This window comes from Acomys russatus, chromosome 5 (genome assembly GCF_903995435.1).
Source record: "Acomys russatus chromosome 5, mAcoRus1.1, whole genome shotgun sequence".
Taxonomy (NCBI): Eukaryota; Metazoa; Chordata; class Mammalia; order Rodentia; family Muridae; genus Acomys; species Acomys russatus.
The window spans coordinates 41,278,025-41,293,672 of NC_067141.1; the positions used below are offsets into that span (position 1 = coordinate 41,278,025).

At 41.9% G+C, this 15,648-nt stretch overlaps 1 protein-coding gene across 1 annotated transcript in view; it reads right to left on the reverse strand.

Moving 5' to 3' along the window:
• Gda (guanine deaminase) overlaps positions 1–15,648 on the reverse strand; it is an 80,579-nt gene that overhangs the window by 20,021 nt on the left and 44,910 nt on the right. Inside the window, exons 4-8 of the mRNA XM_051146242.1 lie at positions 15,532–15,619; positions 13,475–13,580; positions 8,127–8,154; positions 5,726–5,833; positions 1,821–1,928 (exon numbers count right to left, since the gene is read on the reverse strand). Coding sequence (XP_051002199.1) covers positions 1,821–1,928; positions 5,726–5,833; positions 8,127–8,154; positions 13,475–13,580; positions 15,532–15,619 — 438 coding nt within the window. The remainder of the gene's footprint in view (positions 1–1,820; positions 1,929–5,725; positions 5,834–8,126; positions 8,155–13,474; positions 13,581–15,531; positions 15,620–15,648) is intronic.

The following is a 15,648-nucleotide window of genomic DNA, read 5'->3' on the forward strand; positions in this document are numbered from 1 at the left end:
CCATCCTAGACCTCACTCTTGCTTTTGATTCTTTCAGTTGATTTACACACCAGTAAAGGGTCAGCCAGCTCATTTGTGGCATAGAAAATCCAGCCAGATTAAACACATTATGATTTTATCATCTCTCTTGTAGAAAATTTTCAAGCTGCTTTCTTTTCTAAATCCAATAGATGTGCTTGTTGTAGGCTAATACTTAGTTATATTTGAATCAGAACTTTCTAAAAGTGCATGCAACTGTAAATATGATTTTGTACTATGGGTTAATTATTGTAGATGGTATATTTTGGAGTCAGAGTCTTTCTATATAGCTAAGGCTGGCCTTGAAGTCACTATGGATACCGAGCTGACCTCACACTCGTAATCTTCCTGCCTCAGCTTGTGAGATGCTGGGATTGCTGGCATGAGCCATCATATCAGAGAGAATTGTTTTTTATTTCTGTTATTAGTTTCACTATAGGTGCCTGGACCATTAGTACATAAAAATCAGGATATGTCATATCATAACAGCTTTTAGCTAAGGAGCTAAAACTTATTTAAGAAAGCAGGTGCCACACATGCCTGAGACCTCTCTAAACTTGCATCTTTGCAAGATTTGTGGGTTTTCAAGTAACATTTAATTCCCTAAAAGTTTGTTTTACACTTTAATGTAAAGTTTATATCCAATTGCTTTCTCCTTTGGAAGGAATAATTCAATAAAGCATTCTCAGGCTCTGTGCTAATAAGATTAACATGTAAATGTAAGATTAATTTATAAATCATATGGTAATATATGTAAAGGAGAATGACACTTTCGATGTAAATTTACATTATTTATGCAAATTACTAACCTTTTAAATCATTTGCATTCATATCTCCTTTTGTGTAGTCACCAAGAAATTACTTGCTGCAGTAGACTCTCAAGGCATTGTGTTCATTTCATGGAAGGCCAAGGCCAAAGGACATAATGCTCTAATGAGGTCTCTTGCCACTTGCATTAATTTTAATTAATTATAAAAGTAATACATACTCATTTTTCTAAGCCTCATTTTAAGAAATTACACTCCCCATGTATCTCTGGACAGTTTCTATGTGTGAAAACATACTAACACGTAATGTGCATCCAAATACGTTGAGCATTCTTCCATGGAAGTATGCATGCTTTGCTCTTTGTGAATGCTGGATGGAATTCTAATTATGTATATTCTATGACTTAGCCAATTCCTTGAGGATAGTCATATTCAAACTTTCCTGTGTTATCAACACACCTACTTTTTATACTCTTTAAAGAATTAACCCTTAGAAATGGATCCGCTGCCTCAAAGGCAAACACACTGATGTACTAACTATGAAAGCATTAGACAAAGGTCATTCTCACCATCCAATAAAAAGCTTAGAATTCATGATAGGGATGAGATTTCAGGCCCATATTAGATACACACACACACACACACACACACACACACACACAAAACCAAAACCCTGCACTATGCATACATATATAGAGACACATATATAGAGAGTGACACATACCGTGAACACACATATATAGATATGCACATACATAAACAGGTATGTAGGTAGGTAGATGATAGATACATACATACATACACACATACATACATACATAGGTAGATACATAGATACATAGATACATAGACACATAGACACAGACACACACATTATGAACACACACACACACACTCACATATATCTATAGACACACACTGGGTTTACTCTAGTTTAGAAAATGCATGTGTGCTGCAGAAGTGATAATTCTGAGATGTTAAAACTTTAAGAGTGCAACCTACTTTACATGGGTCATACCATGATCCTGAACTTACCTTGTTTGTCAGAAGATTGTTTTTATCGTAGACATCTGTGTAGTTTTTGTAACCAGGGTATAAGCTTTTCACAACTTCAACTTCTTCACGATTTTCACTTATATGGCTCTGCAAACAAAGAAATGCTTTCATTTTCTCCTATAAAATATTTGACATTATATCTCCCATGTCAACATGCTACTGCTGGCTTCTGTTTACTGATCTTGTTGATGTAATAGGCTATGGGTGGAAACATGAATGTATGTATTTGGGTCTCATTTTAAATTGCTATACACATTGTTTATGACTATATACACAATGAAGAAACTGAATATCCTGAACATAGCCCTCCTCTCTCTCTCTCTCTCTCTCTCTCTCTCTCTCTCTCTCTCTCTCTCTCTCTCTCTCTCTCTCTCTCATCTCTCTCTCTCCTCCTCTCCTCTCTCCTCTCTGTGTGTGTGTGTGTGTGTGTGTGTGTGTGTTGTGTGGTGTGAGAGAGAGAGAGAGAGAGAGAGAGAGAGAGAGAGAGAGAGAGAGAGAGAGAGAGAGAGAGAGAGAGACCTCAAGACAAATAATCTTTCCCTTAGGTCTTAAAACTTTAGTCTATAGGAAAAACAAACAGATTATCTTTAAAGTGCCTTGCTTGTAGCCACCTGCCTATAAAAATTCAGTGGCTATCAGAGGATAAGTCTATAGTTTATTCAGAATAAAACTAAAATTTGAATGAAGAGAGCTAAAGACTAAAGACTAAGCTTGGTTATATGTCTTACAGCAAGTGAGTTCTTTTCTTTAAGCTTCCATTTCTCATCACTCAATAGAAGTTTAGGGCTAGTTTAGTGATTCTGCCCCATCCTCCTCCACCCCCCCCCCCCAGGCTTTTCAGGACAGAGTTTCTCTGTGTAGCCCTGGCTGTCCTGGAACTCACTCTGTAGACCAAGCTGGCCTTGAACTCAGAGATCCACCTGCCTCTGCTTCCCAAGTGCTAGGATTAAAGGCATGTGCCAACACTTCCCAGCAATTTTCCATCTCTTAGCTGCAGATGTGTTAGTCATATTTTGTGTGTGAAATTTTATAGAACTCAGTGCATTGGCGGGGTGAAGGAAGACAGGGCTCAGGGCCTGTCTTCAATCTGCCTCTTTTCTTAGCCTTCTGAATGATGTTCTTGATGAAAAAAAAAAAAAAAGTGAAAATGACAGAGCTGGACAGCCCTGCCTTCAACAGGAAGGAGCTTATGGGAACTCTCACGCAAACTGAGTATGTCTGAGGCAGCCACACCAACCATTCATGAGGGCACCTGAAATCTGAGGAGACACAAAGTGTCTTGCACTGGAGTAGCTAACCCAGTCTCTAAAAAACACATTTCATACTAATGGGCAATGAGAATAATAGACCATGTAAACAGTTCACAAGCCAACAAACACTTCTAAGACAATTCTGCTTTGCCTCCTTTTTCTGTACTACGAAAAGACACAGCAAGATGAATAGGAGGAAAAAGTGAGCAACGATTCTAATACGTGCTTCTCCTAGATTGACCTCTATCCACTGTCAGGAGTAAACCCCAGTCCATCAGTGAAATGCATAGACATAACACAAGAGGAAAAACAACCAGGTGATTTGATTGGATAATACAAGTAAATGCATCTCATCCCTCCCTCTAATTTGTAGCCAAGGATAACCCTGTGTTTCTGATTCCTCACCTTCTGAGTGCTGTGCCACCAGGCCCAGGTCATGCAATGCTGAGGTTTAGCTTCAGGGGTTCATGTGAGTATTCTATCACCTGTACTACGTCTCTAGCCTAAGAAGAGACTTTTTACGTGTTTTTCATTTTATTTTTGTATGCATTTTCCTCTTCTCCTTCTCCTTCTCCTTTTCCTTCTCCTCCTCCTCTCCTTCTCCTTCTCCTTCTCCTTCTCCTTCTTCTTCTTCTTCTTCTTCTTCTTCTTCTTCTTCTTCTTCTTCAAATAAAGGTATTCTGTTTCTAATGTGGAAATACTATCTGAATTCTGCAGTACTCAGGGCACTAGGCCTTGCACAGTGGAGCTGGCCCTGTTGGTGGGCATGGGTGACCTGGCCCAGGTGACATGAGTGTGAGAGTGGTGGCCCCACGACTCTTCTGCTGTGAGGTGATACATGCAGAGGTCATTCCTCCCCTCCTCCTCACTCTTTGTCCCCTGCCAGCAGTCTGGATAACTGAGCCAGTCATAAGAGCAGGAGAGCTAGCACTGCTCCTCACTGGTTGTAGCATTCAGGAGAGCAGACCCTGCCCCTCACTTGGGCAGAACAGTGGAGTTGGCCTTGATGACAAAGGCACCAGTGAACCAGCCCCAATGGTATGAGAGTGGGAGAGCTGGCCTAGCCCTTCACACACTGCAGCACATAGAAAAGTGAGCCTCTTGCCTCAACTGGGCAGCAGAGTGGAGCTGGCTCTGGAAGTATGGGTTCAGGTGAGCCGGTCCCCACAAGGGCATGAGAGCCTTCTGCAGATGGTGGCATTGGGTAGGTCAGCGGGGGGGGGGGGGGGGGGGGGGGGGGGGGGGTGGTGGTGTGAATGTGGGAGAGCTGGTGCACAGGCCAGTTCAGCTACTATCCAGGACCAGATCCAGGCCTTTGAGTTGGCCTACCCCAAATCTACATCAACTGTGAACTCTTGGGGCACATGAAAGAACCCAGTCCTGCTGATGCAAAGCGACAGGATCTCCATGAAAAAAAGAAACAGCAGGATAACTGGGAGGAGTCCCAGTGAGGTGTCACGGAAGCCAGAGACCTGGAACATTTGCAAGAGAAGATGTGTGGACAAAGCAGTATACTGTGCAACTTCCATAACAAGATTTTTTTTTTCATGCTTTGCTTTGTTTGTTTTTTATTTTCTTGAGAGAAAGGTTGCAAGGGTGGAAGGCAGATACAAGGGGACAAGAAGATATGTGGGACTGGGATATACAATGTGAAACTCACAAAGATTCAATAAAAAGTAAAAAAAAAAGAAAAAAGAAAAAGAAAAAGAAAAAAAAGCATTATTTTTCCAATTTGGAAATACTATCTGAATGTGGAATTTTATTACCTCATCATAATTATTCAGGACAGAATCCAAAGTTCAAACATCAGAAACCACAAACAGTAATCATGGGGAAGGTGTGTTAATGGGTCTTATGAACATATATTATAAAAAATAAGTAAATAAAAAGTAAGAAATCAATATGCTGCCTTCACTCCAGCTTTCCCTTCCCTCTAAGAATGTCAGCTTTGAAAGAGGGGACATTTTAGTGCAGTGTGTAATTAAGTTTGAATGGGGGAAGGGAGCTCCTAATTTTAGCCCAGCTGTGAGATTTTTAAAAGCATTTTATTGCTAAATTGCAACAACTTAATGATAAAGGAAGATATACTTTTTGTTCCAGGTTTTAAATTAAGAAACTCAGAACAAAAGGATTTTAAATGCATTTCTGTAAGGTAGAAATTAAGTTCTTTTTACTTTTCAAATAATAAATGGTTCCTCCACAAATGAAGGTTCTAGAACAGCAGGAAAGTGTCAAATAAAAGTAGGAAGGAAAAGTACTAAATGCATTTTACCAAGAAAGGGTAGTCTGACATTGACCTTGCTATTCTTTATAATGCTGTCTTGGCCTATCTAAGATGGATCCGAGATTATTGAGGATGAAAGCAACTTCAGGCTTCTGAACCTGCAAAACTGACTAACTGGATTAGGTGACATTAGTCAGGGCACTTCCTGATGACATCAATCAGTCATGTCACCTCCTCATGACATCAGTCACTCACCCCACCTCCTGGTGGGTGGTATCATGTCAGGACACCTGTCCTGAAATTCTTTGATTGTAGCAGATCACAGGTATAAATTATTATAGATGACCTAAGGGTACCAAAAGATATTGTACATATAGCCTGAGGCACAAACCAAAGGGGGAAATGCCTACCTGAATGTACAGGTCATTGGTCTTGGCGATGTTGCCAAGTTCACTCATCAGAGTCTCCGTGCAAGACAGGGAAAAGCGCGGGGTCACTATGGGTTTCACCCTTAAATACTTGAAATGATGAAAGAAATTGGTGAGAGAAATTTGGAGTGTATGAACACGTAACACATTCCACAACAACACATTTGTACAGTTTTGATACAGATGAAAATCTCCACTTTCTAGTCCACAGAGATTCTGGGTTCCAAAAAAAACAGTTTATGTCTGAGAACAGCACATTCTTCAGCATCAAGTTTACAGAAGAAAGTTTTCTCTCTAATTATCGGCCCTCCCTCACCATTACCTCAGATGAGTGCTCGGGTGGGGACACCACATGTGCAGTGGCAGTTTATTGCTCTGCCTACATCTTGAGGAGGCATGCTGGCTGCACCCTCCCTCAGCACTCTTTGGTAATACCTCAGTGGCTGGCTGGCAGGATAGGATGACTCCTAGGATAGTGTCTAATAGGGTCTACTCACCTGGAACATTCCTATGGTTTCTAATGCAACACTGAAGAGCCATAAGGGAAGGAAGGACTAGGCCTACTAGCCTATAAATCTGTCCTTGGAGTCATACACCAATTCTCATACTGTGCTTGGAAGCAAGAAAGAGCACTGTCTTCACAGGCCCTGCAATGCCAGGGCAAAGATGATGCCTGGCTGCCTCTCCATGGTCCTGTGATGTGCCATTGAGTCTGAGCATAGCCTGATTTTCAATCCACACTGGAGACTAGCAGTGGGCAGAACCAATGAGGAAGAAGCCACCAAACAGGTCCCCAATACCCACATGCCACCTATCTCCTCGGATCATGAAACCCTCCCTCTACAGAGACCAATGTTACACAATCAAAGGCCCCTAGACCAGGAAGAGGAAATGCAGCGGGAATGGGAGGGCTGAGTTGAGAGGGTGACTCTTGAGGACTCTGACTGAATTACCATACCTTAAATGATGATTTGTACCTTAAATGTCCCTCAAACTCACAGGAGGGGAAGGTTTTCAGCTGATAGTACTATTGAGAGATGACAAAAGCTTTGGGAGGAAGTAAATTGTGGCTTCCTGGAAGCCATGAAGAAAGCAGCCTCCCTCTGCCTAGAATTTTGACCATCGTGTTCTGCCTCACTGTAGCACTGAAAGCCATGAGACCATGTGGTCATAGACTAAAATTGTTTGAAACCAGAGTTAAAACAAATCTTCCTTTCTTATAAATTGCTTGCCTCAGATATTCTGTCATTGTGACAGACAGCTGACCCACACACCTTAGACTAACTAAAAGCTTAGCGAACTTGGGATGGAGTTCACATACTTGACTAAACTTTGGTTCACTGTTGCAAGTAGACAAAGGGTAAGGGAACCAAAAATAGGACCAAACAATATCCCAGAAGCCGTAAACAAATTTAACAAACATAAAGCTTGCAGTGCATTTTAATAGTAAATAATCAAATCCACTAAAGTCAGGTGACCGTTCCCAACTACAAAACTGTGCTTCAAAAAACCCAGAGAGGTCTAAATATAGTGTCCTATGAGTTGTCCCTGGAAAGCAAAAGCCGGAAACTTCCATGAATTTGACCTTTTCAGATTACACATACAAATGAGAGCACACGGTATTTCTCTTCTGAATGTTGTTTGTTTCATTTGACATAATATACTCCAGATTCATCAATGCTGTCTCAAATAGCAATATCTTTTTTTTAAAAAACAAATAAATAGTATTCCAGTATACATGCACATGTGTATATATACATATACAAACATAGGACATGGAAGACATTTAAATTGTATACTATTCCACTTGTGAATATATGTGTGTGTGTGTGTGTGTGTGTACATATAAACATATATTCATATTGTTTTTATCTATTTAGCCATAGACTCCTAGGTTGCTTCCATAGTTGGGCTATGGTGAATAAAACTGCAGTAAACATAGGCACAGATGTCTCTCCAAGATAGCAATTTTTATCTTGGTAGATAACCAGAAATAGGGTTTCTTGATCATATGAGATACTGACCAAAGGGCACACGTTATCAGTCATAAAATGAACCAATTCCCAAGGCTTCTGTGCAGCCTTGTCATCACACGTGTGAATTGATCCGACTGAGGTCACCATTTGATATGGCATATGGGTGACAAACCATAACTCTGTACACCTCAATACTCATGGTCTTTGTCAGATGATTTCAATTTTAGAAATCTGACCTCTCTGATCTGAGCCATTGGGTAAACAGTGTCAATAATTGACGTTTCTAGAAAAACACCTCTTAGGCATCGACTAAGCCATAGGTACACAGACTAATCTATCAAACAATTTAACAAATCCTACAGCTAACAGAGCGGCGCTCTGGCTGAACACTGAACAGATTCACTTACATTCCTTTGAAGCATCTCCGACACAAATCTGAAATGAAGTGACAAATGCAAAGTTAGAAAAGTTAATTATTTTCAAATAAATGTTTCTAACAGCACGAGTTTCACCACCACTAATTAGAGATTAACAAGCAATAATTACTCAGCATTTTCACTGATAGCAAAGAGGGTGAGGAAAATCACTGGGAATATTAACCTGTGGCATCTTGTGAGCCATTCTGAGCCTCCACACAGGTCCCAGACTATGCTGGTGGCTCCAAACCTGTGTGGTGGAGTCTCAGAGCACTGTGTTCTGTGGATGATAGGGCCATGGACTCCCAGGCACACACAGGCACGTAGGAGCCTCAGACAGTGTACTTCTAATCCCCTCTTGTGTAGAGGCTACTTGTGCACACGGTATCATCGTCAGTCTCCAAGGGCAGAGTCCGGCAGTGGGTATATAATGGCGGAAGGTGAAGGAAGGTGACAGAGGTGGCTGTGAAATGTGGAGGAGATGGGACAAGTGGTGAATCTGCACTTCTGCCTGCTTGAAATGGCTAGTTCTGCCCTGGCCAGAAAACAGTGTCAGTTTTCTTCCTTCTGCTATGCTTTCAGACTAAAATGTGAATTGAGATCCTGGGGACATAGATCTGCAATAGACACTTGCCAGGCATGAACAATACCCTTGGCTTCATCTTTACCCCATGAAAAACAAACTATGAATTAAGGTACAGTGATCACAGCAGTGGACTGTTAAGCACAAGGCTAGTGTTGAAGGCAGAGATGCTGCCACCATCCCATGATGGTGCAGCAGCTGCTCACTGTGGCACTCCAATGTTGGGGGATGCTCTGATGTATTTTGATGCTAATTACTGTTTACTGCCTGTATGACCCAGCTTTTGTTTAATAAAAAGCCATCCCACCTGGGCAGGGTAGAGGAGATAGGTGGGGCTAGGAGAGAGAATAATTCTGGGGGAAAAAAAAAAAGACTGCCACGAGGAGAAAAGGAAAGAGACCTAAAGAAGAGAGGAAGGCTGCTATGGGTTAGATGGAGGAAAAGCACGTGACCAGCGTGGATGGAGAATCCAGCCCAGATAAAGAACATGAGCAAGTATATGGGATTATGGATGAGAAATAGCTTGATAGAAGTTATTACAAGCAGGTGGCATGGGATTGATACAGGGATCCCATGCCTGCCCCACTATGGGAGGTAATTTAGAGGATTGATATCTGCCCTGCCCCAGGTTAACTAAGGCTATTTTAAAATATAACAAGTGTCTGTGTCTTGATTGACTGCTACTGGGCCTATACATAATACATGTAATTTAGAAACAATACTCCAAATGGAATGTGCTTGAAGTGAGAAAGCCCGGAAAACAGAAGCAAAACTGATCTAAATTTATGCCCAGAAAAATAAACCTAAAGAAATTTCTTCCGTGTATCTATTGACATGGAATACAATGCAGTGGAATTCCCTGTTAAATAGTCAAGGTACCATGAAAAAGCCATCAAAGATCACATAAGAAAAGTACTTAATGATCAATAAAGTCCCCAACGTTATGTGAAATGGAACAAAATGAAAACTCATGAAATCATGTAACATACAACCAAAAGCAATTGAGATGGTTGTGGATATGACCTGAGTATCTAATATGTACCTATAAAAGCGTCACAGTGAAAGCTATTACTTTGTGCAACTATTTTTTTTTAAAGTAATTTAATGAGCTGGGCACCATGCTTAACAAATCTGGTCTTGTGGAGGAGTCCTGGCCTAATACAGGATACTATGAGGGTGATTTTTTTAAAATGAAGAATCCTTCATTTGTGGAGCGGAGGGGCTGGTGCAATGGGTAGGGGCACTTGCTATGCAAGCATGCATACTTGAATTTAAATACCCAGTGCCAATGTTTAAAAGAGAAAGAGTTGGGCAAGCTGGCCATGCCACTAACCCCACAGCTCTGGGTCAGAGACAGGTGGATGCTGGGAACTAAAAACTTGCAGTTCAGTGAGAAACTCTATCTCAACGGAGAGTGGCAGAGCAGGACACCGGACATCCGCCTCTGGCCTCCACGGGTTTGTAAACTAGTGCATGCACTTGCACAGGACACATACACAAACATGAACAAATGTACATTTTTTAAAAAAAGAAACCCTAATTTTGTAAACTGGCCTAATCCATGCAGTGACGGTGGCATACTAGAAGAAGGACGTAATGTGTTTTTCAACATTAATGCTACATCTTGAGAAAAATCTAGAGCATGCCTCTGCATCTCAAAGTTCTCGGACTTTAAAGGATATTATTGCTTCAGTTGTGAAGGGGCAAAGTGGGAGGACGGGTACCAGAGCAGACGAGAGAAACGCTGTAGTACAGTATGAGAAAGGGATAAATTCCACTCTGTTCTTACAATGTCTTTATCAAGAATCACTTTATTGTGAATTTTAAAGCAACCCTTTAAAAATATACACTTAAAATTCTGACCTTTCCTACTCAACTCTTTAAAGAGATTATGCACTGGAACATACTTCCATTTTTCAAAATCACTTTTGGTGAAGCATAATTTACATATCATAAAGTTCACCCATTTTAAGTGCTCTATTCAATAATTTCAGCAAATTTACTGGGTTGCCGAGCTTTTGTAATAATACAGTCTTTGAATTCTCATCATCAGAGTGAGGTCCTCTGGGTCTGCAGGCAGGAGAGACAGTGCTTCCCCGACATCCACAAGCCTTTCCTGCTTTCTGTCTCATGCATGGACTTGCATCTTCTTTATATTCAATATATATAAATGAAAGTTTATAAAGTGTGCCCTTTAGCATTCTGTTTGTTTTTCTTAGAATAATAATTCCAAAATTCATTATGTTGTGGCCACTTTGCTTTTTCTCATAGCTGATCAATTTTATTGTATACCACACTTTCGGCTTCCACACACCACTCTGTAGCTCTGTCAGGTGTGTGGCAAGTCCTCTGATAGCCTTGGTGACATGGCCTTCTGCCTCTTTCCTGCGACTCCCGTGATTAACTGAAAAGGGGCTGCAACTCTGACATCGGAAGATTGAAGGGATCAGCCTTGGCTCATCCTGGCTCCTCCCAGAACAGGATACCTTGTGGTTCTTTTCTTAGTTTTATTACATGTGTGTATTTGTCTGCATGTATGAGTGCACCCTGCATGTGGTACCTGTGGAGATCAAAGGAGGCCATTGGATCCCCTGGAACTACAGATGTGTCAACAGCCATGTGTATACTCAGAACCACAGCCAAGTCCTGCACTGCTGAGTCATCTCGCTGCTAGCCCAGTCCTGCAATTCTTTAACTCGGTGTGCCAAATCTCCACCTGGAATAAGACCTCTGCTGGGATGTGCTGTTAGGGCTCCTCACTGTGGTGCAGTGTGGGGTCTGAAGAGATAGATGAGTCTCCAGTCATCCTGGGCAGCTCTGCTGAGCCTTTCAAACCAGCCTGCCTGGGGTCCTAGGCTTTTATTCTCCCTCGTTCCCTATCTGTGAGTCACTGATAGGTTTGCTGCATTGAACTTGTAGATTGATTGAAGTCCTGATCTGGGACTGATCCTGATATATCTAGGACACCTGCTTTGTATGTGGCATCTGTAAGTGGTGACTTGAAGACCAGTCACATTAGAGTCTTCATGGGGACCTGTTGTGTTGTCTCTGTTCACCCCATGTGCTGTCTGCACATGATGCTCTTTCCTCTCTTTAGAGGTACAGATCACTCCAAAACAGGCTGTCCACATCCTCTGGTGAACTCAGTCTATGCCTAGAGGCTCTAGGGCAGGCTTTGGTCTCTACCTTCAGTGCCTCTCTTGCCTGTGTGCCACAATGGAATGTGTCTAGATCTTTTATTGTAAGGGCTCTACTTCCTACGGGTCCACAGATGTGGGATAAGGTCCTGTAAGGATACAGCCTTGTTGTGTGTCTGTGCTCCACTGACGGATCATGTAACAGTTTCATGCGCATGGTGCGGTCATTCCAGCATGCATCATGCATACGATTTTTTTCTTCTTCCATAACAAGATAAATAAATGCTCATGATAGGTGGCTCTAACACATTTGAAACCAGACTGAAAAAAAGGATACACAGTGAAGATTGCACACTGGTGTCTTTGGGTGACTTAGCTAGAGAAAATATATCTGCTTTGTACCTCTTTGTGCTTTCCTGTGCTTTATGCTAGGAAAACACATATTCTTTTGTTTATTTATATATATTAAAAAAAAATCAACAACTTTGTTTTGGTTTTGAGAGAGGGTCTCACTATGTGGCAGAGGCTGGCTTACATAGCATGATCCTTCCTTCTTAGTCTCCCACATACTTAATCCAGGTAATCTGCAAGCCTGTACTACAATGCCTGACTGAGCTATTTTTTGCTGAGATGTCTGCCATTCATCTATAAGTGAAGCGTTTTTCCAAAACTTCTCATATGTCTTCTGTGCCTCCTCACGCTATTACTCTTGAACATGTGCACACAAAGGGAATGCTTGCACATGCCTCTCTTTTTCACATTAAGCATGATATGAGAAACATGTCAGGCGAAAAGAAACTCTACATTTAAAGTCATAGAGACTCAGTCTACTCAACTCTGGCTCTGAGACTTTAATCTACACTACTTACATAGTTTGGATGAATGCCTCCCAACGGCTCATGTGCCAAAGCTTGGTTCCCAGGTTGGTGTTACTGGGAAATCTTTAGGACATCAGGCACATGGCCCTGAGAGGTGTTTTGGAATTCTGGTCAGTCTTCTCTCTCTCTCTCTCTCTCTCTCTCTCTCTCTCTCTCTCTCTCTCTCTCTCTCTCTCTCTCTCTCTCTCTCTCCTCTCTCTCTCCTCTCTCTCTCTCTCTCTCTCTCTCATTATCTTTCCCAGCTCATGAGGTAAGCAGTGTATCCTACCATTAACTCCTGCCTCATCAAAGGCACGAAGCCGCTATATCATGTACTGAAACCTCTAGGACAGTACACCCCCCCCCCAAAAAAAAACACCCTTTCTCTTTATAAGACGATTATCTCTGACTACTATCAGAGTAATGGTAAATAGACTACTCCACTGGCTGTGGACAAGTCAGTCAGGCTATGTCAGGCTCAGTTTTCTTATCATAAAAACAAGCAAGCAAGCAAGCAAAGAAAAACCAGACACCTTGTGGAGTTTCCTATGAGGACTGAGAATGATAAGCAAAGGAAAGCACTGTGAGCCAATGACCGCTGTCACCTGCTGGAGCCCTGTGTACTAACGAGATCCTGCGACAGTCGGGATAGCCTGCCACTGTGCTCAGATCCTGGTGTCTACTTTTCTCTCTTCATTTCAAACCACCAAAAGAGTAGATGACTCATCCAAAATATGGATCAGAAGCCCCAGGCACACCTACCTCTCTGTCTCCTGGACGGATTCCTCCGTGGTCTCCTTGTATTCTGGAACAGTGTCGTTCAAATCCATGCATACTTTGCCCACATATGCTCGCTGCCCAAATTTATCTGTGAAGCATACAAAGAGAGTCTGAAGATGAAATTCTTTTTCAGTGTGTATTTTTTTTTTGAGGATTCAAAAACACTTTTAAATTAAAATTATTCTTTAAAAAAGTGGGAATGTTCAGAATCTTCTGTCTTCACACTATGACAATAACAAAGCCACTAAATTCGATGAGTGCTAAATAGGCATCCACTCATCCCGCACCCTGTTCCCAGCAATGCCAGAAAAAAACTGGGTGTTTTACACTTCTTATTTAGCTTCTCTTATTGATTATACAGTTTGTCTATATCTCTACTAATGTCATAACTATCTTGACACTCATCTTCACTCAAGGTAAAATTATTAATATTCTGTGATCTATCAGTTTTTCTCTTTCCCCCCTCATTTATTTCTCTCCCATTTGTTGCTCTCCTGTCATCGGGAGACGGAGTTCCTCTCCATGCATGCTGTGTCCCTTTTCTAGGTAAGACACAGCATATGACATGTTAAGAACACAGGTGTTGGCTGATCGACGTGCATTGGATTTCTTCCCCTGTGATTACTCCAAGATAGCAGCTTTTATCTGAGATCTAGACTCTGGTGTCCCAGAGTCCTCTGCAGTGTGCAGGACTGTGAGGAATAAACACAGAAAGATGCACGAGGCTCATGGTCCTTGGATGCTTTGTTATTGCTCTCCCTAACTGTAGCAACATAGATATTGGTATGGTTGACGGAAGGCCTGGCGGCTGCTAGCAATCAAAGAACCTTCATCAGATATGCGGGAGGAACTCTTGTGTCAGTTGAGCTACACAGGGGGGGTTGTTTTCCAATGTCTCCTTCCTGTCCTAAGACTTTCAAAGGCATTCTGCCACTCTCACCCCTGGGAGTTATTTTAATATCTAGTTATCAGATGAATTCTTTAACATGCCATGCTTATCAGACCACTCACCTGGCCTGAAACCTTCTTTTGAGTCTCTAATGCACAGTCAAGACCCTCTGTGGTCTAAGCCTGTCCATCCCCTCTCCCTCCCCCTTCCTCTGAACCATGCTGTTTCCTGTCTCCATCACTAACATCCTTCCCCCACTTCTCCATCCATCTCATTTCCTCCGTTTAGCCTTCCCTGTGTTGTCTTCAATGCAGTTAAAGGCCATTTCCATGGAGTCTTCCCAGACAAGCTGACTTTGTCTTTTCTGAGAACTTTCATTATTGTTTTTAGTGCCAGCAGTTAGGCCTTTGGCATGAACTACCTCGGAAACCAACAGCATGGTAAACACATCACCAGCTAACCGTGCTTGTCAAGCACCTGCTATATGCCAGGCGCTGTACTGGGAATGTGTGGAGTCATCCACCTAAATCCAGTCTCAGTTCTGCTTCCCAGCTATGGGGACACGCGACCATCTTTGGACATCAGTTAATCTATCTGTGCTATAAGGGCATCAACAGATGTCAGACTGCTGTTTAGGGCTAAGTGTTCTATACAATGTTTGGTACCTAGAACAGAATCACAAGTGTTACTAAAATTATTAATCAATGTGTTAACTATCCTTTTTGGATCTTTAAGGACAAAGATTATCTCCTATTTCTCTGTGTTCCTAGCACCTCTCAAAATGCCCTGAATGTAGTTAACCATCAAGACCTGTTTGTTGATTACAATGTAACAAACTGTGGCCACAGGTACATTGATAAATGTGCTCTAAAAAAGCCCCAAGTCAATATATAAAACTCAGACCTGTAACCATTATCCATGGAATCAGAATCCAGGAAAATAACTAAATCATTTAAACAACAAAAATCCACTCCAGGGTCAAGGACATCCACAGTCACTCAGTTACTTGCAAGAAGTACAAAGGGCAAAGTGCAAACACCCAAATTCCAGGACCCAAAGGCACAGCTTGCCACCGAAGATAAACTATCACCGAGCATGCTCCAGTTGTCGTTGCTCAGTATGCCCACACATCCTGCTTTCAGCTGCTCACCTGTAATTTCCGCCAGGAGCAGGGATGAGTCAGTGTGAATTGTTCCAAAGTAGCAAGCCGTGGTCGTCCCATTCTTCAGTGTCCTCCTCTAAAAATAAACCACAAAAATCCTGAATC